A 26,586-nucleotide genomic window follows, 5' to 3' on the forward strand; every position below is an offset into this window, starting at 1 on the left:
TCCCTGTAGAATTAAATAGCAGCCATTGACATATATGGAAGAAAGTTAAAAGGCACTCCACTGGGGTCAAGTGCAAATGAGCTTCTCATGAGTCAAGGCATTCAGAATCAAGCTGTCTTCTGTCTGCAGAGTCCCGCCTCTTCATCTGCAGAGCTTCCTCCTTGATTCTGTTTCTTGGGCCACATGCACACTATATAGTTAACACACAGTGATACCACTTTAAACAGTTATGGCTTCCCCCAAAGAATTCTGGGATCTGTAGTTCATTAAAGGTACTGTGAGTTGTTAGAAAACCCAGGTAACTACTGACTGGTGAGCTTGACATCAATACCAGGAAAGGTCCTGAAACAGATCATTCAACGGTCAGTCTGTGAGCACTTAGAAAAGGATCCTGTGATTTCTAAAAAACAAGTCGGGTTCTACACTTAGGCAGGAAGAATCAGCTGCTCCAGGATAAGATGGGGGGATAAGATGGGGGGACATGTGAAAAGGACCTTGGGGTCTTAGTAGACCACAAGCTTCACATGAGTCAACAGTGTGATGCAGAAGCAAAAAGAAGAAGAAGAAGCAGCAGCAGCTACTTCTATCCTGCATAAACAGAAGTATAGCACCCAATCAAGGGAAGTAATAGTACCGCTGTATTCTGCCTTGCTTAGACCATGCCTGGAATATTGTGTCCAATTCTGGGTACCACAATTTAAGATGGATATTGACAAGCTGGAATGTGTGCAGAGGTCTGCAAACAAAGCCTTATGACTGAGAGAACCGGATATGTTTAGCCTGGTGAAGAAGAGACTGAGAGGAGATATGATCGCCATCTTCAGATATCTAAAGGGCTGTCACATGGAAGACAGAGTAAACTTGTTTTCTTCTGCTCTGGAGGTTAGGACCTCAAACCAATGTCTTCAAGTTACAAGAAAGGAAATTACGACTAAATGTCAGTAAGAGCTGTTTGACAGTGGAACATTCTTTCTCGGGAGGTAGTGGACTCTCCTTCGCTGAGTTTCCTGCAGTGGGTTGGACTAGATGACCCTTGGGATTCCTTCCAACTCAGTTCTATGATTCCCCTCACAGAGCTACAATTCCCAGGGTTCCCTGTGAAGAGGGATTGATTGTTAAATCACTCTGATAATTGCAGCTCTTTGAGCAGAACAGAAGTCTCTTGGCAACTGGATGCTGTTTCAAATGGATGGTGTTAATGTGGGAACCAGACTCAAAACAAAACCTAAGGCTAAATGTGAGGACTAAGCATCCTCTTTACAGCAGAACAGTTTGTTCTGGACAAATGTCCTTCAAAGTACAACAGCAAGGAGAGCAAATCAAGCACCTCACCTTGTTTCAGAAATACTTCTCCCCAACCCTGCAGGGACTGTTTTTCAGATGCTTTAGGTTTGCATCTTAAAAAATTGGCAGTTTCTTCCCAGATTTGTCACGGTGAAGACTTTCCAAGAACTACTGTAGCAATCTGTCTACAGCATGGGACCTCAGTGGGGAAGTGCCTGCTTATTTATATGGACATCAGCATCCAAATAAGCATTTCCACTAGTGCAAGGACTTTTAAAATAATTTTATTATTGAATTAAATCAAATCAAATTTCTTATCCATCCTGCACCAGCAGGGCAGGTAGCAACAATTTAATATTCAGAATTTTTAAAAGGTAAAACAGATTACACATAATATCAGTTCCTCTTGTTGAAATGGGAAGACAGTGGGCATTTCAGAATAGCAACTTTTTATTTATTCTAGCTTATTTTAAAGCATCACATATATGTTTATACATACATTACCAAGAAGCTCAGGTCAGCTGGAACTTTGCACATGTCCTGTAAATGATGTGTCTCCTTTGTGTTTGCTCAGAGCAGTGAATATGGTACCATTGCAAAGGTCTCACAGAAAGCTGCATTGGTCTAAGCCAAATCCTCTCTCACAGTGGTTGCAGCCTGATTAGTCCTTGGAACCTTTGCCATTTTGAATGCAACCATGTGCTCTTATTTGGCCCTAAGGCATTTTCCACTGGTAATTGGATTAAGTCTAAATATGCATTTCCTGGAAGATGCCACCACCTTTCCTCACGAGAGACACCTCAGTAACCTGGCTGTAAGTTCTGGTTGGCCAGAAACCCCTCATGACCTTCTGGCCATTCTGAGGTTAGAGTATTGATCTGTCTGGTCAGCTAATTGGCTTCTAATCCCCCTTTGCACCCAGAGCTGTCATTAAAGTAATCATTTCAATCTGCATTAGAGCTAGCACCCACCAGGAAGCAACTGGGCACCAAGCACTTCCCCAAACTTCTCTTGCCTAGGAGAGAGGTTAGCCTCTGACGCTGAGATGGAATGGGTCCCAAGTCTGAGTTCAAGTGTCGCCTTTAATGCCAGAGGGAAACCTGGCCCATCTGGAGAAGGACCTGACTACAGGCAAGGACTACAGGCAAGAGCAAACTTTTCAGGAATAAGGCCCTCCTCTTAAGAAGACCTCTGGGAAGGAGGAAGTTAACAGGAGTCAGCTGATGTAAGCATTTGGTTCCAGCAGCTCCCACTGAAAACCCCCAGTGTTGGGTTGGAAGAGCTGCTTAGACAACATCAATATACCAGCTCTGTGTCCTGCCTATCACAAACCTGGCCATGGACTCGTCTCACTTTTGCCTCTTGCCTGCCTCTTTGTTGTGGACTCTGCTTGATTGGACTCTGATCTTGGAGTAGCCCTGGATATCACTTTGGTTGCTACCCCATTGTTGCTGCTGGCAGGTCCCCTGCTTACTCAGGATTGAGTGCAGGTTGGGCTGTGAGTCCTGGAAAACTTGCTCCCTGCCTTGCTGGCCTTTTCCCACCTGGCCTAGAAAAATGGGACATGGACTGACCCCAGCTACAAAAGTTGCTGAACACACTCTTGGGTTGTGGTATTGTTTAGGGTTTTTCGTTTGGTTTTGTTGTTGTTAATGATATTAATTAGGGTATGTTTAGCCTGGATAAGAGGAGACTGAGAGGGGATAGGATAGCCACCTTCAAATATCTAATAGACCGTCCCATGTAAGACAGACCAAGCTTGTTTTCTCCTGCTCCAGAAGGTAGAATCCAAACCAATGGCTTCAAGTTACAAGAAAGGAGTTTCTGACTAAACATCAGCAACAACTTTCTGATGGTAAGACCTGTTGACAAAGGAATGGACTCTCTTGGAAGTTGGTAGACTTCACTGGAGGTTTTTAAGCAGAGGTTGAATTAAGTTTGCACTTTTAGAAGACACCTGAAGGCAGCCCTGTTTAGGGAAGCTTTTAATGTTTAATAGGTTATTGTATTTTAGTGTTTTATTGGAAGCCACCCAGAGTGGCTGGGGAAACCCAGCCAGATGGGCGGGGTAGAAATAATATATTATTATTATTATTATTATTGTTGTTGTTGTTGTTGTTGTTGTTGTTGTTGTTGTTGTTGTTGTTGTTGTTTTGCAGTCTCACATAAAGCCTGTTGCAATAATCCAGTCTGGAGACTATCAGTGCATGGACGCAGTGATCAGGCTATTGTGGTCCAGAAATGAATGTAAATTACCGTATTTTTCGCTCTAGTAGACGCACCGGACGATTGGGCGCACCTAGTTTTTAGGGGAGGCTCCCCACTCCCCTGCGGAGACTTCATCCTGTGGCTAAGCCAGAAGCCAAGACATCCAGCGGGATGCATCCTGCTCGCTGTCCTGGCGTCTTCTTTAGCCACGCGCAGCCTCTCCGGCCTGGAGAGGCTGTGCGCGGCTAAGGCTTCCCCAAGAGCCGCGTTCCCTTTAAAGAGCACTCGGGAAAAGGCCCCAAGAGCAGCACACACGCTCCATGCGGCTCTTTAAAGGGAGCGCTGACAGAGCCTCCCGCCTGCATTCGCTGCATAAGACGCACACACATTTCCCCTTACTTTTTAGGAGGAGGAAAGTGCGTCTTATAGAGCAAAAAATACGGTATGTACCAGCCAAAGCTGTTGGAAGTCACTCTTAGCTACTGATGTCATATGGGCCTCTAGCAACAGATGGATCCAGGAGCATCCCAGATTGCAAGTTTCCTCTTTCAGAGGGATGTCGATTCCATCCAAAGGAGGCAATTGACCAATTATCCAGACTTGGGAACCACCCACCAACAGTGCCGCTGTCTTGCCAGGATTTAGAGTCAGTTTCTTGGCACTCATTCAGCCCACCACCGAGTCCAGGCACCGGTCCAAGGCTCCACAACCTCTCCTGATTCAGATGTTACAGTGAAGGAGAGCTAGGTATTATCAGCATACTGATGACACCACGTTCCAAATCTTGCAACGGTGACTTCAACAGCTTCACATATGTTAATCAGCATTAGGGAACAAGATGGTACCCTGTGGCGCCCAAAGCACAATTGCCAGGGAGCTGCTGACAGATCAAGTAAGAATAATAGAGTTGCATTCACCACGTCCTTCTCCATCCATCAGGGTGGCCAAGGTGAATGCAGTCCCATAACCAGGCCTGAACATAGACTGAAATTGGTCCATTGGATGAAATTGGTTTCATCCAAGAGACCATGCAATTGTTGCACTACAACCCTCTCAATCACCTACCCGAAAAAGAGAGTATTTGCAACTGGGCAGTAGTTGTCACATTGTGTCACAAGCCAGTGGGTCTGCGGTGGGCTTTTTCAGGAGTGGTTTGATAACTGCAACTTTCAGGACAGCCAGGACCACTCCCTTCCACATGGATGTTTTGCCCACACCCTGTATACACACATTCATAATCCCATGGCAAGCTTTAAGAAGCCAAGAGGGGCAAGGGTTGAAGAGAGATGTTGCTGGCCACTGGCTGCATTGTCCCAAGAACCTTGTCCACATTGTCAGGTGACATCAACTGAAGCTGATCCCAATAAGTTGAAGCAGATGTTGCACTGGATGCCTCACTGGGGAATGTAGTCTGTGGCAGAGGAAGTGGGGGGTGCAGGGAGTGCTGTCCACCCCAGGTGTCATCACTGAGGAGGGGGGTTTGACAAAATGAGGGTTTTTTTAAAAAAAAACAACAAAAAACGGGCTCACGAAACTTTTTAGGTGTGACGTAGTAGCTTAGATCCCTGCAGGTTCCACACTGCCTGAAACGGCAGCATAGGACGGCAGCATAGTGTCTGCCTACTGCCTCTCCCTCAGCCTCCCTACAGCTAAGGGGGAGGCAGCGGAGAGGCTCCAAGCGTCGGAGAGGCTCGCCTCGCCCCACCCCCGGCTGCAGGACACCCTCTCCCTGCCCCAGGCACCAGAGCAGTTAGCTACGCCGCTGAATGTAGTGAGTGTGGATGTGGCATTGATATTTCTACAAAAGCGAGTGACTTTACCCTCAAAGTGCCTTGCATACAATTTACACTGGGCCTAAAACTCGCTTCCCTGAAGTAGATGTTACCAGACCCTGGACAATATGAAAAAGTTCCACGCGGTGGCTACTTTAAGATGTGAATGGAGGCAGAGAAGTGAGCCTTCTTCACCGCTTTGACTGCTCCGCAGTTATGTTTCACTCATACTCTGTCAGCTTCTTTCATCACTTGCAGTCTAGCCATTGTCTGGCCTGTTTCATTGCCCCTAGTTCAGTGGTGAGCCAAAGTACACAACAGGCCCCACAATGCAGGAGAGGGTGCTCGGGGCAGTCGTGTCAATAGCCCAACACATCTAACTGTTCCACAGCATGACGAGGGCTTCAAGAGGGTCACTTGCTCTATCTACTAGAAACTCACCCAGTGCACTCAGGAATCCAATGAATTCTGTGAATCTTCAGGAATGAACCATCATAACCCACCATTCTTGCTTTTTTTGTATGTTATTTTCAATGATATATATGTTCCTAGGTAAACATCCCATTAATATGCACATGGTTTTTTGGTTTGAGAACTGAGGCAGTATTGTTTTTGTTTGTTACTCTGCAATTTATTTTTGTGTTTTTATATTGTAAACCACCCTGCGATCATTGGACAAAGGGCAGTAGCTAAATTTAATAAATAAGAATAAATAAAAACCATATTACAAAATTCAGAGCAGTGTTAGTTTTGAAGGATTATATGTGTTTAGAAAGTGCAAGTTAGAGAGGGTTCACATTAAAATTCAAGCTGAACCTAATTCCCCCCTGTCCCTATCACAAAGACTGCTATTATTATTATTATTACATTTCTATCCCACCTTTTCTCCAAGGAGCTCAAGGTGGCATATATGGTTTTTCCTCATCTCCTTTTTATCCCCACAGCAACCCTGTGAGGTGGGTTAGGCAGAGAGATGGTGACTGACCCCCATGATTATGTAAGGATTTGAACTCTGCTCTTGAAGGTTCTACCCCAGCACTCTAACCACTCTACCACTTCTTAATATAAATCACTTTATGTAAACCATTAAAGGTTTTTATGAATAAGCTATATATAAATCCTGCTAAATATTTTATTTTAAAAAATAATAATTGCAAATTTCTTAAATGCAATTCTCCTTTTCATCAAGATGGCCTTCCTTTTATGCATGACTATTGCTCGGTAGGAGGAATCTTAAGACCAGAGTGTTGGGCTCTGCAGTCTTGTCATTGTTCCTTGAAGGGACTCCTGTGGTTTTTACAGTCTCAGTTCTCCCACCCGCAACAATATGAAAAGCACGATTGTCAGAAATGTTTCTCACTCCTACTCTGCTCACACAAAAACACAGAGCAGCTCAGTGAGAGGCAACATGAGTGAGGTTAGCTGCAGAAAATGTTCTGTCTAACCAGCTGAATGGAGAGTTGTGTCAAATGCTCAAAGGAGACTTGCAAGCGGGAATCTTCCTGCTGCACTGTCTTTGCCTCCAAGTAAATGCAGGTGTTATTTTTTTAAATAGCTGTAGGCTTAAATATCTAAACGTGATTTATTATTTATTATTTTTACCTTTTTAAGGAAAGGGGTGCTTGGGACATCTGAGTGTAGGGGTGGGCATGTGGTGGCTCAGCACCCTTGGGCTAGTTGCCAGGGACCCTCTTTATGTCACTCCCTTTTCTCCTGTGTAGGTGAGATACACAAGGGAGATGAAGGTAAAGGGTGCTTTGAAACCTTAATTTGCTGTGGGAACAGCAACAAAGTTTTTTACGAAGCCCTCATTTTTCACATCTCCCTTTTAGACATAGACAAAGGGCTCTTTAAACCCCTTATTCCTCTAGAGTGGACAGCAGCAAAACCTGGCTCATTTCTCTCCCTCAGCTGCTGACCTTGCATGTAGCAGATACCAGGAATTGAGAGTACTTATGCGGGATGAGTGTGTTTCCATGGGGCTTTCTTGTTATATCCAAACTGGGGAGGGAGCAGCTGTGCAGGTTGTGCCCTGCTCCACAATGGATCCTCCCAGATCAAGCAGGAAGGCTGGAAGAGGGTTTCTAAGTGTGCTTGATTGGATAACAGAGTTCCAAGTTGCAGGGAGCCTTCTACATGTGTACATGCTTAGATGCTCCCTTCAGACCTTCCTGCTCAGTGTGGGGATTGGGAAGAGGAGCTGTGTGCATGCCATCCTCCTCCAATTTCACCCCTTACACATTCCTTCTGAATGCCTGAAGAGGACTCAAGCTGCACTCATTTCCTGTCCTACTCCCCATCTCTCAGCTGATGCATAGGAACCTCATTTGCATGCTGGCAATTTTCCCCAAGAGTGGGGTTGTCACTTTTTCTGGATGAGGGTGTGTCTTTCCTACTGAGTCAGCTGCCAGAAAGACACTGCTGCCTCCATGACTACACTGTTCTCACCTATTTGATTCACCTGTATAATGCCCTGTCTCATCCTAGCTTGGCTCAGGGCTCTCAGGAGAGACTAGAGCAGAGGCACTTACCTGGAAGGGCAAGGTTATACCAAGATCACAGTCAAGTCCAATGGGGCAGGAGGATCACAACCGTTCAGTCTTATTCAGCACCCTGGACAGATCACTATGCCAGGTGTTGGCTGGAAGTCATCCAGGAAGAATGGTTCTCTTAACAGCATATTGACGCCTTTTGAAGGCTGGCTGATCTGGACCTGCTTTTATCCTGCTCCTCTCAGGGGAACTATCTCTGTTTCTTAAATGGGCATTGCCTAGTTCTACAAGTGTTGTCTCCCGTGGCATGGGGAAGTGAGGGGCACTCTGAGCCTTCAGAATGCAGTAAATGTATATCTTCTGACCTGCAAGATCTCGGTGTAGGGAACAATGACTCCCCAGACAATGCATCTCCCCACTCTAAGTTTTCCTCTCAGCCAGAGGTCGGCTGAGATAACAGAGTCTGACACTTCTCAATCCAAGTCTCCCCTGACATGGATCCCACTCTTGTGATCTCTGGCTTTTTGCAAGGAAGATGCCTCCTCTACTCAATCTCTCACAGTAAACAACCTAGGTCATAATGGGAGAGATTAGAGTAGGGTCTCCACAGGGAGTGCACTCATATCCCATGGAGGGGTCTGGGCTTCAGCAAAACACTGAAAAGAGTGTTGGAACTGGAACAGTGTCTCATCCAAGTGAAGATTACATCTAATAAGGTACCAAACTAAGAGCATGTCACCCCCAATTTGTCTCTTCAAGTGCACTGTTGTCTAAAGCAAACCATCAAGCAGGGTTGAGTAGGCAGGCAAGTGAAGCATAGAAGATTTGCTTGGCAGTGTTGTGACTGGGCCAACAGGCCCAATTAAAACTGTACAGGGTGTAACCCTTTGAAGCTCAAAAACCTGTCTACCTCTTAGACACCACTGGATGAAACCTCTGCAGCAATCCTTCAAATCCCCAAGCTCCTAACAAATATCTGAAATTTATTTATATTTGTAAGTCTTAATAATTGGAGAGAGATGATTTGGGTGGGGGTTTCAGAGACTGGAACTGGTGTGGGGGAGGGACCATAGCTCAGCGGTAGAGCATCTATTTTGCATGCAGAAGCCCCAGGTTTAATCCCCGGTATCTTCAAATAGGGCTAGGAGGCACCCAGTCTGAAGCCTGGGAGATCTGCTGCCAGTTTGCATAGACAATACTGAACTATATAGACCAATGGTCTGACTGGGTATAAGGCAGCTTCCAGTGTTCCTTGTCCAAATGCTTTTGCTTCTGGTTAAAGAGATTTTGCATTGTTTCTATACCTGTTTGGCCAGAGTTGACAGTGGGACCCCCTGGAAGTGATACCCCTTATTGAATGCTTGAGGGAAATACTCACTGCATGTGATGATTAGCTGTGCCATGTCATTATATGATCAAGACTAAGGCTTATTCCCCACCCCCCACCCCCCGCCTTGCCTCTGGCACAGCAGTGAGGAAGATAATCAGAAGCTTCCACTTTTAAATATCAAAAATATAAATGGGGGGAATTGGGATGGCCTTAGAGAGGGTCACAAAAAACCACTTTTGCCATCAGGGCACCCCTGCAATAATTGTGTGTGTGTGTGTGTGTGTGTGTGTGTGTGTGTGTGTGTAAATGACAAATCTGTGGGATCTCTTAGGAGGCAGCAAACTGTCTTTGGCCAGCCTTGCTTACTTTACATGCTGAAGTGATAAACTGGCTGTGATTGGCCTTGTCCTACAGCACCCTTCACTAGCTACTGCCTTCCAGATGTTTTGGACTACAAGCCCTTTCAGCCTCAGTCAGCATGTTGTAGTCCAAAACATCTGAAGAGTACCAGATTGACAAAGGCCAGCCTTCCTCAGGTGCTTCCCCCCCCCCCCCGTGTCACATGCTGTTCAACATGTACATGAAACCACTGGGGAAAGTTATCTGGTGGTTTAGATTGAAGTGTTGCCTACTCTGCTTTTCCAACTAAGTGTCCCAGGGAGACTGTTAAACTTCTGACTCAATACCTTGAGGCAGTTTTGGGCTGGGTAAGGGGGAACATTCTGGCACTTAATCCAGATAAGATGACTGATGCTGTGAATGGGGGAAACCCGTCTCTTCAGATGGAGGGTTGCAATCCTTCTTGAATGAGGCAGCACTGCCCTCAAAGGGCTAGGGACAGTTCACATTACTGTCTTAGAGAACAATGAAAGTGTTATTTTTCTGATAAGTTTTAGAGCTCTCCCTCCCCTAGCTGTTCACATCAGCACAGCTTCAATTAGTTTCTTATTGTATACACACCTGTCCATTTGTTTGTTCTCTCTGCGTTTGGACACTTCTTGAGTTATTATCGCCAAACTTTGCCGGAGGGTTTTTGCAGTGGGGGCAGCAATTTTCATAGACTTTTGAACACTATTTTGATTCAAGATGGCAAACCGAAATGTGACTTTGGAGGGACTTTGCCCATTTATTGGCATAGGTTAAGCCACCTCTTGAGATATTGTTGCCATGAGAGATCCCGGGATGGGGGCGACAATCTTAATCAATGTTTGGATGCTAGGCACCATCTTGAATCAAAATGGCAGACCGAAACGTGACTTTGGCATGAAGTCTGAATTTACAAGCCATAGAAGAAGAGAGGAAGCTGCCTTGTACTGAGTCAGACCCTTATATTGCCTTATACTGAGTCAGACCCAGATCCATCTAGTTCAGTATTTTCTGCATTGACTGGCGGTTGCTCTTCAGATTTTTTAGCAAGGGACTCTCCCAGCCCCATTTGGAGACGCTGGAGACTGAACCTGGGACCTCCTTTAAGACAGTCAGTGTGCTCAGCCCTAACCATGTACCACAGAGGCAAGAATGTAGTTATGAAGCTGAGTGTCAAAAGACTGGAGAATGGGAGTAGAAATCATTATTTGCCTGTCAACATGTTGGAAGTTCATGCCATGGTTTTGGGTTCTAAGCAACAGTTCGCACCAATAGTAGTTTGACATGATGTTTTAAGTGCACCTACCTCCTTTATTTTCACTCTCCATAAGCTGGCACTGAAAGCATGTCTCTAGGCTATAACTCACAGCAAGCTATGAGAACAAGCCCAAAGGTACAGCTTTCCACTGCATGGAACAGTGTGATTCTTCCCTTTTCTAAGAACAACCCTCTAGTTTTTACTCCACTCACTCAGAGCCTGCCAAGTGAAAGCTTTGCTTTGCCTTTACAACAGTGGTTCTGTTTGAGCCCAGCATCACTACTAGTAGGTTCAGTATCGTGGAGGAAGTGTTTTGTTTTTTTTGCAGCCTGACTCCCCTGTTCCACCTTAGGTGCATCAGGACATGAAAAACAAGAGCTGACAGCCGTATTCTCTGCATTTCATTTCTGCTCCCTCATATAAGACATTAAAATGGGCTCTCAGTTTTACTATTGCTGGAAAAGGTACAAAGTGTTAGGAGTCAGAAGGTGAGCCTCTTATATAATGCTGGGTAGGTGTGGTTGGAGAGAAGGGTGTAAGGTCTTTTTCTGGGAGATTTCTCACGCGCACACACTCTTTTGTAACTCAGATTAAAGAAATAACAATAAAAATCACTTTCCTGCAAGTTACATTTTCATATCCTGATTTTCAGAAGAAGTTGAATATACTAACACATTTTCACGTTCAAAACAATTATAAAACACACTTGACAGTTGAATAGTTGAATAACAAGTCTGGGGTCACCACTGTTCACACCTGGAAAGGATCCTTAAAGGTAAAGGTACCCCTGCCCGTATGGGGCAGTCGTGTCCGACTCTAGGGTTGTGCGCCCATCTCACTTAAGAGGCCGGGGGCCAGCGCTGTCCGGAGACACTTCTGGGTCACATGGCCAGCGTGACGAAGCTGCTCTGGCAAGCCAGCACCAGCGCAGCACACGGAAATGCCGTTTACCTTCCCGCTATAACGCGGTACCTATTTATCTACTTGCACTTAGGGGTGCTTTCGAACTGCTAGGTGGGCAGGAGCTGGGACCAAAAGACGGGAGCTCACCCCACCGCGGGGATTCGAACCGCCGACCATGCGATCGGCAAGCCCTAGGCACTGAGGTTTTACCCACAGCGCCACCCGCGTCCCGGAAAGGATCCTTGCTCCACCTTAAACTGGGAATTAGATCACTCGGGGTTCTAGTATTATGAGAGGGAGAAAAATGTCTCTCTGTCCAGTTTCTCCACGTGATGCATAATTTTAAGCATTTCCGTCACATCTTCCCTTACTTACCATTTCCCCCTCTTCCTTAAACTAACATTGTCACCATGTCTCTTAGAGGAGTTACTCCAGTCCCTTGATAATTTTGTTTGCAAACCAGCATGTCCCACATTCAACAGGGAGCTGCACTGGATAGAACTCCCTGATATTTGCAGCGGACTGTGGTTTACATCTGTAGAATGTGTGGAATGGCCCTGAATTGGGTGCACGAAAGAACTCAGTGATCAGACAAAAAAGGATCTCAACAAAGACATTTGTAATTTGTCCCCTATCTCATAGTTTGTTTGTTTTTTGTACACAGTAGTTCTTTTCCTTGCTTAGCCCAGTTTCTGGAATTGGTTTTCTATTCTTAAAAAGCCCATTATGTATTTTTTTTCACTTCATTTTGAAAATAACCTATTTTATGCTCACTGTGTCTTTAAATCCTAAGTTAGGGAAATTGGTAGGCCGTCTCTGAGATCTCCCATTTCTTGACCTTTAAAGTTCTCTGTAGGAAGAGAAAACACTGGCACAGTAATAAAAAGAATGTTGTTTAGCGAAGTACAATCATCAGACAGAAGAGTGGTGAACATACATTGTAGGGAAAAAGAATTGATGGAGCCTTTTGCAAATTAAAAGGACACAGCCATTTCAAAGGTACATGTTGTAAATGCAACAGCAGCTTTGTACTTGCTAAATTATATTTTGGCGCAGAGTATAACTTGCATGCTTTTCTTAATATGCATGCTTTTTGCTGCTGGACTGTGATGGCTAATGAACAGAGTTCTTCTGTTTGCTGCAATCATTTTCAATTATGAATGGGAAGGAAGCATTGGAATTTAAAGAATACCATGCCATGTACTTAGGACTTATTTCGACCTCTCACTGTTTCTATTTTAAAATTGTTGGATGTTTTCAGACCGGACTGAGATGGTTGCGCCTTTTAGTCATATTTTTAAGGGATCTTGGCGGGAAAAAGTGGGGAGGAGGAGATCAACAAAACTAAAGGAGTAAAGCTCTTAACTTTATAAACTGAAGCTGCAAGCTCATAGACCCTTGTCTTGGAGAAAGTCCAGTTGAATTAATGTTACTTACTAAAGGCCAGACACCCACAGGATTGCACTGTTAGGCTGCAATCCAGAGAAATTTGCAGTACAATCCTAAGCATTTTTAATCAGAAGATAATCCTACTGCTTGTTTTTAAAATTGCAGCCTTAGTTGCACTTATGTCCCATCTGAAATAAAAAAAGACCAATTTATTTTTAATGGTTATAGTCCAGTCTGATGTGACTGTGCCTTTTAGGTGGTTTTAGGGAAGGAGAGAGAAGGAGCTATGCAGTCGAGATGTATGTCCATACTAAAAAAAAAAGTCAAAATCAAAGATCAAGCTTCTAGTTTCATAAAACTAACTGTTTGGTTTCATAAATTCTGTTAAATGAAGTGGGAGTTACTACTGAGAAAACATGTTTAGAAATCCAGTTAGGTTCCTGTCCAGAGAAAATGAGTTACACTTTTCTCCTGTTTGAAATCACTTGAGACTTACAGCTTAAGCTACGCATTACATGATGTTTTGTGATTCTTATCTTAGCAGGCTGTATTTGAGCAGTTGGAAATGGGCAGAGAAATACTGCATAACTGTATTATGTGTTTTCTTTTATCTGTCCTGAATTATCCAGCATTCAGCTTCATTGAATATGCATGAGTTCTGGTGTTATGAGAGTGTTATCATTGCAAGGTGGCCCAGGGTGTTGTTGTTGTTGTTTACTTCCAGTAAACATTTTCCAGTAGTCTGCATCCTCCCTAGCTGGCTGTGCTTCCTGATCTGAAAAATCCTCCTGAGAGGAGTTACCTCATGATGTCTTGCCTAGGCTTTAATTGAAGCTGGCCACCAGGGAAAGTTACAGAGTTCAAGGCATTGATGAGATGATTTGTAGAACAACAACAACAGGACACTCACAAACACCCCTTTGGCAACATCAGAAACCCTAAACTTCACCCATGAAGAGTCCACTGATTTTTTCCTCTCTTCTAATCATTTGGAGATGCAATTTCTTTTCTCATTAATTGATGAATAGTGGGTTTTTTTTTTTAAAAAAAAAGAAGGAATATTTATTGGCACAGCACTAGCTTGTTTAGCTTGGAGAAGAGAGGATGGCTAAGTAGTAACCTTTGAAGATATATAGGAAGCCAAGAGCTGACCGTGGACTCAGACTCCTCCTCAAAAGGTTTAGATGGAAATGGTCTCTCAAAACTCTTCACCCTATTTGTGTGCAAACTGCAGAAATTATGTCACCAAATTTCTTAAGGGGGGGAGAAATTCTCCCTACTGTTTCCAGCTGTGACTATATTATTTTAAAAAATTGTTGTGACCTGGCCATGGGACCTGTTGGTGATAATGGGTATTAAATATGATGATGATGATGATCATTATAGGGGTCCCTATTAGCAGTGGCAATAGCACAAACTCTGTTGTTGTTTTCTTTTAAAGTTTTGTTGTTGCCATTGCAGGTGGCAACAGTAACAACTTCGGTGGGCAGCCTAGTCCCCATTTTGCATTCCCACAATGCATTGCATCCTCTGCGTAGCATTGCTCCAGGGCATTGCCCCCCTGTGGAGACCATTTGGAGAAGGTTCTGCAAAGTGGCCTTCTTTCCTTCTTTTTTCTGGGGGTGGGCAGGGAAATAAAATAATAAATTGTCAACTTATAAATATCAGATGATAACCTTTGCAAAGCACAATCAATTATTCATTTATAAAGCTTCAACAAAGCATATAATATGGGTATGTGCAAGGAGATTTGCACATATGTCAGGTTGGAGACATATTGCAAATAAATACATAGTAAATTCACACATTGCTTTTCCTTACGCTTTAAACATTATGAACCAATAATTTGCTTCTGGCAACAACTGTTTTCTTTTACCACCCCAGCTGCAACAAAACATGTTTCTTCCACATTAGTCTCTACTGCCACAGCAGGCGCTTTAAGCTTCAAACAGTTTGACTTCACCCTCCAAAGGTGCACTCCTCCATTGTCTCCCGAGACAGATGGAAGCCAACCAACTCATTAAATGTATTTTATCTTAGTGAAAAACTATCATGCCTTTGCTTTTGCTCTCTAAAGGTTTAAATTTAGTCATAGCTGCAAATTCCTATAATTTCATGACCTGTTCTTAAAAATCTTTTTTAAAAATTGTTGGAGGTGGAAAGTACAGATTTCTGAGACGTTTCAGAGGTTTACATCAGACATTAGGGAGAATTGAAAGAACGGTGAAGTAGAGATGAGCTTTGGAGAAGCTTATCTCCAAATCTAAACTTCATAGTGTTGCATTTCCTTTCCCTACAGCTATGGGTCAACCAGGAAGATGGTGTTGAGGAAGGGACGAGTGAAGTACAGAATGGGCACCTGGACCCAAATGCTGCTGACTGCCTTTGTCTCGGGAGGACCCTCCAGAACCGAGACCAGATGAGAGCCAATGTCATTAATGAAATCATGAGCACGGAGCGCCACTATATCAAACACCTGAAGGACATTTGTGAGGTATGTATGCATGTATTCTTACTTATCCCTGTTTGGCACAAGGTAGTGGCTGTGCTGGTGGAATCGTAATGGGGAAAGCCAACAAATGATTTTCACAATCATTTCATTGCCATTGGAGAAGTCTTCCTGGCTGTCAGCAACACCAGCCCATAGCAAGCTGGCTGTGCCTGATTCAGTTCCAGTTAAATTTTTCTTCCACTACTTTTCCCTGCTCCACCCTCTGGGGAAAAAAACAAACCCAAACCCTACCTCAGGTTAGAGGGAGCGACAGAGGTGGTGAATGCTCACAGCCCCCTGGAGCATCATTTCCCACTGGTGTTGGGGACTCAGATTCTCAGAGTCCAGTAATCCATTCTGCATGGGGGAGAGACCTGGTTGATAGTGTAAGGTTCAAAGGTGAGTTTCACTGCAAATGGGGTTGAAACTATTATCCAATTCTGCATGAGCAGTGTTCTGCTCATGAAACAGGAGTTCCCCTCCCTCTCCTCTCCCCATGCACCCCCAAAACCTGCTCCAGAGTGTCTCTCCCATCCCCAGGAGGAGAATTTGATAGGGTTTCAGGCAGAAATTCCAATGTGCAAGAAGAAGTCTGCTTTGTGAGCTGAACGGCAGGATTGGATACAAATTGTAGTGGCAAACTCCACAGCATCAACTCCTTTTGCTTAAACAACACTGCGTGCTTCTGAGGGAAAGCAGTCAATTATTGCGTTTTTTGCCAAGCTGTATAGTATCCCCTCACACTCATTCTTCCTCCTTTGTACATAGCTTCAATGCTTTCTGCTTTAACAAAAAAATGGAAAAAAGATCTTAAATCAAAGCACTCAGCTTTGAGCTGCGTGCCTCAGAAAGTTTAAAATTTAACAACTCTTGCTTACAGCCTCTGCAGAATCTATGCTGTTGTCCAGCTTCTGATGCCTTTAACTCTTAAGGGGGCTCCCTTCCTTTACCTCAGAGAGGGTTCTGTTTCAATTGAGAGGCAAATTTCACTCCATAGGAAGGGGAGCCTCCAAATGAGGGTTTTAGCATAATATTAGAGCATCTGTTTTGCATGCAAATGGTCCCGGGTTCAATCCCTGGTATCTCCATGGCTGGGAAAGACTTCCTCATCTTCAACTCTGGGGAGCTGCTGCCAGTCAGTGTGGACATTATTGAGGTAGATGGACAAATGGTCTGACTTGGAATCATACAATTGTAGAGCTGGAAGGGACCCCAACAGTTAAAGGCACGTTCCTATATTCCTATTCAAATCATCCCTTTATTCTGAACTATGTAAGCTGGATTCTCGTTCTTTTTTATGAGAAGGGCAAGAACACATGACTTGCATGCAGAAGGTCCCAGGTTGAATCCCCAGCCTTTGGGAGAGAACCCCACCCAAAACCCTGGATAGCTGCCGCTGTCAGACAGTGTAGACAATACTGAGCGAGATGGACCAATGGTATGACTCAGTATAAGGCAGCTTGTTACGTCCCTATCCCACTCTTCAACTGAAGAGGCTCTCAATGTGGCTTACAAGCATGTAAAAGAGCAACAAAACCATCAATGAAATAGCAGAACAGCATAAAAACAAAGTCATTAACATGCAGGTTAAATAAACCATGCGTCTAAAAAAAGATCAAGAACACCTAAGCAAATAAAAAGACATTTTCTCCACACTTGTGTCCCCTGATTTGCATGCAGAAGGACCCAGGCTCAATCAGTGTAAGGCAGTTTCCTGAGTAGCAGTTTTATTGCATCCTGGGGAGCTTTGTGGTTTTAGTGTAGAAGCAGGTACATTTAATTTTGTTTACACCCCCTTTTAATCAGAGGAATCTTTCTGCACCGCAGAAGAAATAGCATCTTCAGTGTGTGTTCTCCTGTCCTCCCATCCCCCAATCTTCTCCTATTTTCCTGCCAGCAAAAGCTAGCAGCTTTTGAATCTGACCGTGCCTGATACTCTTAAACTGGATCTCCTGGGTCGAATTTGTAGCAGGCCGATGGCTCTGTTGGAATTGCTCCCATTTACTCCAGCCTGCAATTAAAATCACTGTGTCAAGGCAAACTATATTGCTAGGCCTTGTACTCTGCTCTTTATTATCCCAAATGGAATCGAATGAGAAAACCTGCCAGAAGGTGAGAGTTGCGACAAATCTTCCAGACGTCTTTTTAAACTAGAGACGACTGCAGCAAACATTCCCATTTGCAACGTGATGGCCTATATGCCACTTTCGGGGGGGCAGGGGGCGGACTTCACTTTGCCCAGATTAAGTGCTCGAAGCCAGAGTGACATCATGACTACCAGAGAGAGAGAGCGCTTAATCACTCTATAGGCTCCATCTAAATTGGTCGGCTCTGTTCTGTGCTTAAGTGGAATCCAAGGGCGCTGGCACGAGCTTGCCTTTCACAAAGGAGGCAAGGAAATGGGTTTCTTGCCTTTTGGCAAGGATGGGGGACCTTGTACCCCTTAGGACTCTTCCCAGACCACATCATGAGGCATGACCAAAGGGATATTTTAAGAGTGTTCCACAACATGGGATCGGCAACATTAAATGCCTGATTTATAGTGGAAGCCAGTCAGGCCTCTGTAACATGGGGTACAAGTAATAGCGCTTCAGCGGAAGATGCCACTATCATGGCTGTCCGCTGATATCATCAGCAAGAGGACAATCAGCAGTATTGTAGTGCTCACTTGAGCACAGGTTGAGTATGTTGCAGTGGACACTCCAACATGCACTCTACCACCATCAACAACAGAGCCCCACTATTAGAACCATAGCTCAGTGGTAGAGCAACAGCTTTGCATTCAGAAGGGCCGATGTTTAATCTCTGGCACCTCCTGGTAGGGCGCTCGGAAAGACCCGCACCTTGTAGAGCCACTGCCAGTCAGTGTAGACAATATTGAGCTAGATGGACCAGTTGTCTGTCTGGGTATAAGGCAGCTTTACCTTGCTTGGTGGGTGTGTTGCTTGTTGGCTGGTTGACAACCCATCCATGTTAATAATGAGGCAAACAGCAGGCACTGGAACACTAGTTCACTTCCAGAGACAGTTGTCTCCTTGCTGCTCATTACTGGGCCAGTGCTGGGAGAGGGAGAATATCAGAGGGAAGCAGGACCTCCCTGGCTGGCAGTAGCATTTTTTTGCTAGAGCCCTGTAAATATAGGCATAGTTTCTGCATTGGAAAAGCATGATAAATGAACTTGTGTGCACTTTCTAAAAAGAATTTTTGGATTATCTTAGAGACCTCAAATTCAGTACAGTTCCAGGCTACCCACTAGATAAATTCCATCCACTCCTGGTTCCTTGAAAAGGAGGGAAGATAGATGAACAATGATGGAATGCATCTGTCTCCTAACCCACGACTCTGAAAACTTAGCACTTAACCTCCTGCAAATACTCCCCAACTTTGTGCAATACCACAGGGACTACATGGAAACGTACTTTAAAAGGAGATGGTCTGGAGGCTATTTATAGCCCATCACCAAGCACAGACTTCTCCAGCCTTTGATCATCTGTCCTTTGAATCTGAGGATGTGAGCAGTGACTGTATGACATTCATCTTGCATAACAGGCATAAATTTACTGGGAAATCCATGGAGTAGCCCTTTCAGGTGATAACCTGCTGCACATTAGTCATGTTCAGCCTTGGGGAACTTCACCAAGCCATCATGGCATATCCTATGGAGCATTTCAGTGAGAAACATGTTCCCTCTGCAGCTTGGTGGTCAAGCTTTTCTGTAAATGTGCCAGAAGCAAGCCCAAAAATGTGAGAGGTGTCCCTACTGAGGGGCTCACAACAGTACACATAGAATCATAGAAATGTAGAGTTGGAAGGGACCTCAAAGGTCATCTGTTCCAACTCCCTGCAATGCAGGAATCACAACAAAATCTATGACCGATGGTCATCCAGCCTCTGCTTAAAAGGAAGGAAAGTCCACTACCTTCCGAGGGAGTCTGTTACACTGTCAGACAGCTCTTACTGATGTTTAGTCGGAATCTCCTTTCTTGTCATTTGAATTTGTTCAGCAAAACAGCAAAAAACAAGCTTGCTCCATTCTTCCATGTGACATCCCTTCAGAGATTTGAAGATAGTTATCATGTCATCTCTCAGTCTTCTCTTCTCCAATCTAACTAAGCCTAGCCAACTCCCTCAACCATTCCTCATAAGGCTTGGTTTACAGATCCTCGAAAAGCAAGAGAATGCAGAAAATATTAGTTTCATTGCTTCAGGAAAAAGTGTAATTGAACACTGGGCATTTGTTTGTAATATTTGTAGCATCCTTATCCACTGGTGTCCTCTTTTCTCTGTTTCTCACAGGGTTACCTGAAGCAATGTCGGAAGAGAAGAGACATGTTCAGTGATGAACAGTTGAAGATAATATTTGGCAACATCGAAGACATCTATCGGTTTCAGATGGGCTTTGTCAGGGACTTGGAGAAGCAGTACAACAATGAGGACCCCCATCTCAGTGAAATTGGGCCGTGTTTTCTGGAGCATGTAAGTGCTTTTGAGGGGAAATAGCTTGAAAGGGAGAAGTAACTCATCTTATTTATTTATTTATTTATTTATTTAACAAAGTACACTTGTTTAAGGCCCCTGTGCGATTCTGCATAAGACCACAACCCCTAAGAGTGTTCTTTGCCACCTCTTATATCAGAGGACAGGAGTCTCTGTTCTTGAACATAAAGCCCCAACTCATCATAGAGGTTGCGTTGAGGAGTTACCCATTCCTTCATATTAAATTAAATTACAGTTCCCACAATATACTCTTAATTACTCATAGTATTGATAGATAATACCTCTTCACATATGAACTGACCCGGACCCTGCAAACATAATATGAGGCTGTTCTCTAGGTGCCCCCTCCAGGTAGGTTTGTGGGGGTAGCAACAGTGCAATGGCTCTTTTCCCAGGTGACTCCCATTTGTGGAATGCTCTCCCCAGGAAGGCTCACCTGGGGTCATCACTACTTATCTTTAGGCACCAGGCAGAAACATTTCTTTTCTGACAGGTCCTTGGCTTTTAATTATCTGTGGCCTCCTTCAGAGAGTAGGATCTTCCTTTTGAAAATGACTGCGTTTTATGAATATGAATGAGTTTTAGATTTTTCCATGTTGTTTTATGATGGTTTTAATGTATGTGCTATTGTTGTAAGTAACTTTGAACTACCTTTGTTAAAAAGAAAAAGAAAAAAAGCCACTAAGAAATTTAATCATAATAATCCATGGGAGAGACCGTTCTCTGTGGACATACCCAGATTCTTGAACTCCCTGTCTAGAGAGGCTTGCATGACCCATCTCTGCTGGCCTTGTGCCATCTGCTTAAAAATGTTTCTTTCCAGCAAGTGCTTGTTTTGCTCAAATGATGAATTGCTTTGAGCTGACCCTTTCTTCTAAGGTTGTGTTTATTGACCATGGCTGTTACTGCCTCTCTTCTTTTACAATAGAAAGGAGGGATGCAACTATTTTTAAATAAATGTTTTACAGATAATTAACACAGAAGGTGAACCAGCAATGACTAAAACATTCAAATTAATAAAATGATTCATAAGTCATATGTTTCCCGCTACAACAAACACACCTATACCCACTCTTTGGGGCTTCGAAACCAATGATGGAATTCAGATCAATAGCAACATGTGTGCTTTGAAAGATTGTGTGGGATGTCAGCAATAAGAAGATGCCACAAATAGTTTGCTTAATTTGATGCTCATAAAACTGTACTGGAAACAGCAACAGCCAGAGCTTGCTATATGGGAGCCACACGTAGCACAGGTAGTCAGGATAGGAGCAGGAGGAGTTAGAAGTTGAACTTTTTGCACTGCTACCTGATATCTGACTCTGCAACCTGCAGGCAAAAGCTACATAAGGGTGTGTTGTGAGGTAGTGGCACTGCCAGGTACCTTCTGTGGCCCTCCCAACCACTCATCACCACCTTCCTTTACATAAAACATGGGTTGCCATATTTCAAAATGTAAAAACCAGGATACCTGGAAAGTTGTTGAGCAAGACCCCAAAGTTGTTGAGCTTTTTTTTAAAAAACCCACGATTTTTATTAGCAGACCAAATAAAACACAAGGTGGCTGAGGGTTGCTCTCCTTATCTTCTGCCCTCCTACCCCTTGCTTATCTGAAATTGGTTTTTAAAGGAAAGCTACTGCTTTCTCAACTCTCAGGAAGGGGGGGTCCATTCTCAGAGTGAGGCATTCTAGGAAACGTGACCTAGGAGAGAGCACCACCCCTGCCTTTGCACATTAGCAACTACAAAAGCAATTTTAACATAGACAAGGGTGTAAGGAGAGGGATCCTTATCTGGTGCCTGTTGCTGTTCAATTTAGTCTTTGACTTGCCTTTGGAGGGTTTTTTGGCATGAGGTTGCCTTGTTAACATTTTTATTTGAATGCCTGTCCATGCTTTAGCATTGCTATTCTTTGAATTTTTACGCCTTTCCCTTTAACTACCAGCAGGTAAATATCGGAGAGAGAGAACAGGTGCCTTTTGACTCTCAAAGACATGCATGCACTAAATACCTCCCCATAAACAGTAAGGCACCATGTAGCGAGCCTCCTCCTGTTCCACAAACTGCAGCTGGCGAAGTTCATTTTGAACTGTTATGCCTGATAACATAATTTAGGATAATTAGGCTCCCCCTCCCTCATCCCACATGCACATCCTTACTCCAAACAGCCTCTTTTCTTTTAAATCATGTGATCAGGCTCAAGCTGTGTCTAAGTTGATCCATTCTTGGTTTTCTAAATATAAATCGTCAGTACACAACTAGCTTTCACTCTCCCTGCTTTATTCTGATTTTAAGTGCTTCTGAATGCAGCTCAGAAAGGTTTTCGAGTTGCAGCAATCCTATATAAGTGCAGCCTGTTCAGTAGTGATATTCTATCAGATGCTCTTCATTTGTTTACATCAGTTATTATTGTTAATTGTTTTCTGCTCAACTAAATCCTACTCAGAGTAGACCCACTGAAATGACTAGATCTAAGTTAGCCCTGTATCTAGAGTTAGTCATGCATAAACTCCTCTGAAACTCTGAAGTCCACCATTCAAATCTACAATGAAACAATCCCATTAAAAACTGTGCAGCAATTAAACAGGAGATAATATCACAGAACTTCTGTGGTTTATGCTAATCATGGTGGCTGGTTAAGACCATTATCTTACAATTGCCTAAAGAAATGGGCTGGTTTGACAAGCTTGCTGTCATACCTTCTCCTTTTTGCCCCATAATCCTGCATTTCCGCCCACTGGAACCTCTGACTACCATCAGGATGCTGCAAACCCCCTTTCCCTTGGGCTCCTTCCCAATGCATCACTGAATGCCCACTATGGCTGGGAAATGCCCGCTCACCCTGGGTTTGGATTTAATCACCTGCTGATGATTCACCTTCCATCCCCGACTTAGCTCATCTCAACAAGCTAAGAATGGTTAAAAAGAGTTCTCTCGCAAACTCACTTCTATCCCTGACGTATTACACAGATTTTACTAATTACTCTTCAAATGGAATAATTGCATAGAAATTGCAGTTGCGTAGAACTGGGAGCCTGCTTCAGGTGAAGAAATCCACCCCCACCCCCATCACAATTACTGTTTTTCCCTGCGTGGAAAAATGAGTTTTAAGGAGGCAATGATAAGACTGCTTCTTCAGAAACCATCCCTGGATTCTGGGAACTTCATTAATTACCAGCCAGTTGCCAACCTCCTTTTTCTGGGCAAGGTTCTTGAGCTGGTGATTGCTGACGAGATCCAGGGGCTCATGAAGGAGACTGATTTCCTAGATACATTTCAATCGGGGTTTCGGCCAATAAGCTGAAGCTCAATCCAGATAAGACAGAGGCACTGTTAGAGGGGGATTTTGTAGACCAGATGGATGGTCTTGAAGGGGCTACCCTCCCTCTTAAGGAGCAGGTCCTTAACTTGGGGATGCTCCTGGATCCATTACTGTTGCTTGAAGCCCAGGTGGCCTTGGTGACACAGACTGCCTTCTGTTAGTTTCTGCTGGTGGCCCAGCTACACCCCTATCTGGACAGGGATAGCCTAACTCCTGTGGCCTACACTCTGGAAACCTCTAGTCTGGATTGTTGCAATGGCGTTATACATGGGGCTGCCTCTGAAAACAGTTTGGAAACTTCAGCTAGTGCAAAAACCAAAAAACCAAATTGCTCATCAGAACAAGATGATTTTGGCCTATAAAGCCAATCCTGGCCCAACTGCATTGGCTGCCCGTTAGTTTCTAGGGCCTATTCAAAGTGCTGGTGTTGACCTCTAAAGCATTCCACAGCTCAGGACCTCAATATCTTAAGGACCGCCTTTCTGCATATGAACTGACCCAGACACTGTGGTTGTCATCTGAGGCCCTTTTCTATGTCCCCATTCCCTGAGAGGTACAGAAGGTGGCAACACAAGAATAGCCTTTTTGGTGGTGGAATGCTGTCCCCAGAGAGGCTTGCCTGGCGTCATTATTTCATGTCTTTAGGTGCTAGGCAAGAACATTCTTCTTTACCCAGGTCTTTGGCCATTACATAATCTATGGCATGTTAAAGGTCTGGGGGTGTGGGAGGCAGTTACTATGATTATTTTATTATTATGCTGTCCATTATTCTGCTTTTTATTATTGTGCTCTGCAAAATGTGTTCTTAATGTTGTACACCACACTGGGATGTACCACACAGGGCAGTATATAAATTGAAATAATAATAATAATAATAATAATAATAATAATAATAATAATAATTAATAATAATAATAATAATATACAGTGTGTATGTCTCAGACCAGTCTCTACATGATGAGTTGATAACCACTGGCGAGGGGCTGCGATTCCATCGTATTTCCCCCCCCCACCTGCTAGTCCCATCTTTTCCTTTTTGCTACTGCCAAAAGCAGGGGGCTTTTGTGAGTGGGAAGAAAAAATTACATATGAGGGAGGTAAATACGGTGCTGGCTGGTTGGAGAGGTTTAAATTTCTTCACCCAGCCTAGTATGGAGATACAAATCTTCCCCTTCCCACGCATCAGGCTAATCATTTGATGAGCAGGGAACGAACAATTTGCATCCCCATTAGGTGAATCTCTACAACAAATTAAATGGATGTAAATCTGACATTAGAAATAACAGAGTTCAAAAACCAGTAGAGGAACTTTTCAGTATTGCAGAACATTCTGTAACTGAAGGACCACCTTTCTCCATATGAATTGATCCAGACCCTGCAATCATAAACTGAGGCCCTTCTACGCGTGCCCTTTCCCCAAGAGGTCTGGAGGACAGCAGCAATAGAACAGGCCTTTTCTGCAGTGACTCCCCATTTGCAGAATGCTCGCCCTGTGCCTTCATTACATATTTTAGGCTCCACTAATTAAACAATCTATGGCCTTTAAACATGTGAGGAGGGGTATTGTTTTGGTTTGTTCCTATGTTAAGAATTTTTATTTTTTAATATTGTAAACTGCCCTGCGATTCTCAGATGAAGGGTGGCATATAAATTTAATTAATAACAACAACAACTTGCAATGACCATTTTTGAACAAAGGGGAGTGTAATTTGAAATGGCTGAGTTATAATTAATCAAGTAATTAAATTATTCCATATGTGGCTTGAGTTGGGACAAAGGTTTTCATTTCATTTTTAAAATCACACTACACGCGTTAGTTAGCTTATCAATGTGTGTGTGTTATATCACCAAATTGTGTGAATGACCACTGTTAATAATGCAGGTATTACTTTCTCGACTTTCTCCACTTAATTCCCCTCTGGCCCCACTGTTCATAAGTCTCCCTTTCTCCCAGCCATGTGCATATAATATATATCTGTAATTCAGGATAATGCTCCAAGCATTTGATGAACTAAATTGTAGTCCTCAAAAGCGGATGCCGCTGTACATTTGTCTAAAGTTCCACAATACTCTTGGTTGTTTTCCTGTTCCCATATTTCATCCTCACAACCATCCTGTGAGATAGGTGATCTTGAGAGATAATGAATGTCCCAAAGTGACTCAGGGAACCTCACAGCTGAGAAGAGATTAAAATCTTTCTTTTCCCCCCCTTTTTTGGTTTGATGATCTTAGTTCAACACTCACTGTACCACACTGACTTTTCCCAGTTGGTACATAAACATATACAATGAGTAGGATGCTTAAACCGACAGCGTTCACTCTCAGAGATCCCACCAAGCCCGTCCTCCCTTGTTACATAAGCTCCACTGTTATGGGAGCTGACGAAATGGCCAGTGTTGTAAATACGTCAGGAAATGTCAAGAAAATCATGCAGCCTTGCTTTTTGAGCTTTTCCTTGAGGGGGAAATAAAGCACTATCTTGGCACTTATGTAAGCGGATACAGCTATCTAGGATGCTGGATCCTTTTATGCATAAATATATTACTTTAAGTTATGGCTTGGCTGGGCTATATTTCACACCGGCAACACTTCAGATGCTATTAGAGAACCACACTGTAAATGCTAATGAAATTACAACAGGGCACAATTAAAACCATTCACAGCAGCTTCTCTCTGAGTGCCATAGATTTCCCATTCCTGTAGTTTCATTGTTGTTGTTGTTTAAAAAGGGATGAGGTTGTAATAGCAGCACTTTTCTCTGCTTTTCAAGCTCAGGCTATTATTGGCAAGCAGGCTTCTGAACAGGGGTGAGCAGAAGGTAGATTAGGATATACTAGTAGGTCTCTGATTGCCAGTTTTCTAACAAAAACAACAGCCCAAAACATTTATCTCTCTGCTGTCGTCATATTAGGTGGCTGGAAAAGATAATCGAGGGAAAACTAGGAGTGAGTTTTTGTATGAAAGGGTTTGTGAACTTGGTTCTGATACTGATCACGTTTATACTCAAAGCATGTGCTCAGAGGCACCCTGTTCCTTAATTTTTACGGCGTGCTCAACCACCTGAACTACCATTTGCACTTGGCTCCAGTTGATAGACATCAAAATTCTAGTAAAAAAGCACACACGCAAAACAAAATAGATCGCAGAGGTCCATGCTATAAAACATGCAGAGGAAATAAGCAGAACTGGAAACTGTCAAAATCCATCTGTGGATGTGATGGCTTTGCTCCAAGCAGAGGTCTTGCCACAAAGGTCAGAAAGTTTAACTTCAGCTG

The 26,586-nt window shown here is 43.6% G+C and overlaps 1 protein-coding gene across 8 annotated transcripts in view; it reads left to right on the plus strand.

Annotated features, from left to right (window-relative positions):
* The window catches only part of ARHGEF9 (Cdc42 guanine nucleotide exchange factor 9), a 249,611-nt gene that overhangs the window by 182,456 nt on the left and 40,569 nt on the right, over nucleotides 1–26,586 (plus strand). For all 8 annotated transcript variants that reach the window (XM_083595800.1, XM_083595801.1, XM_083595805.1 and 5 more), the window contains 2 exons: nucleotides 15,302–15,496; nucleotides 19,790–19,969. In XM_083595800.1, the coding sequence (XP_083451926.1) occupies nucleotides 15,302–15,496; nucleotides 19,790–19,969 (375 nt within the window). The remainder of the gene's footprint in view (nucleotides 1–15,301; nucleotides 15,497–19,789; nucleotides 19,970–26,586) is intronic.

Source organism: Podarcis filfolensis, assembly GCF_964270895.1.
Source record: "Podarcis filfolensis genome assembly, chromosome: Z".
Lineage (NCBI taxonomy): Eukaryota > Metazoa > Chordata > Lepidosauria > Squamata > Lacertidae > Podarcis > Podarcis filfolensis.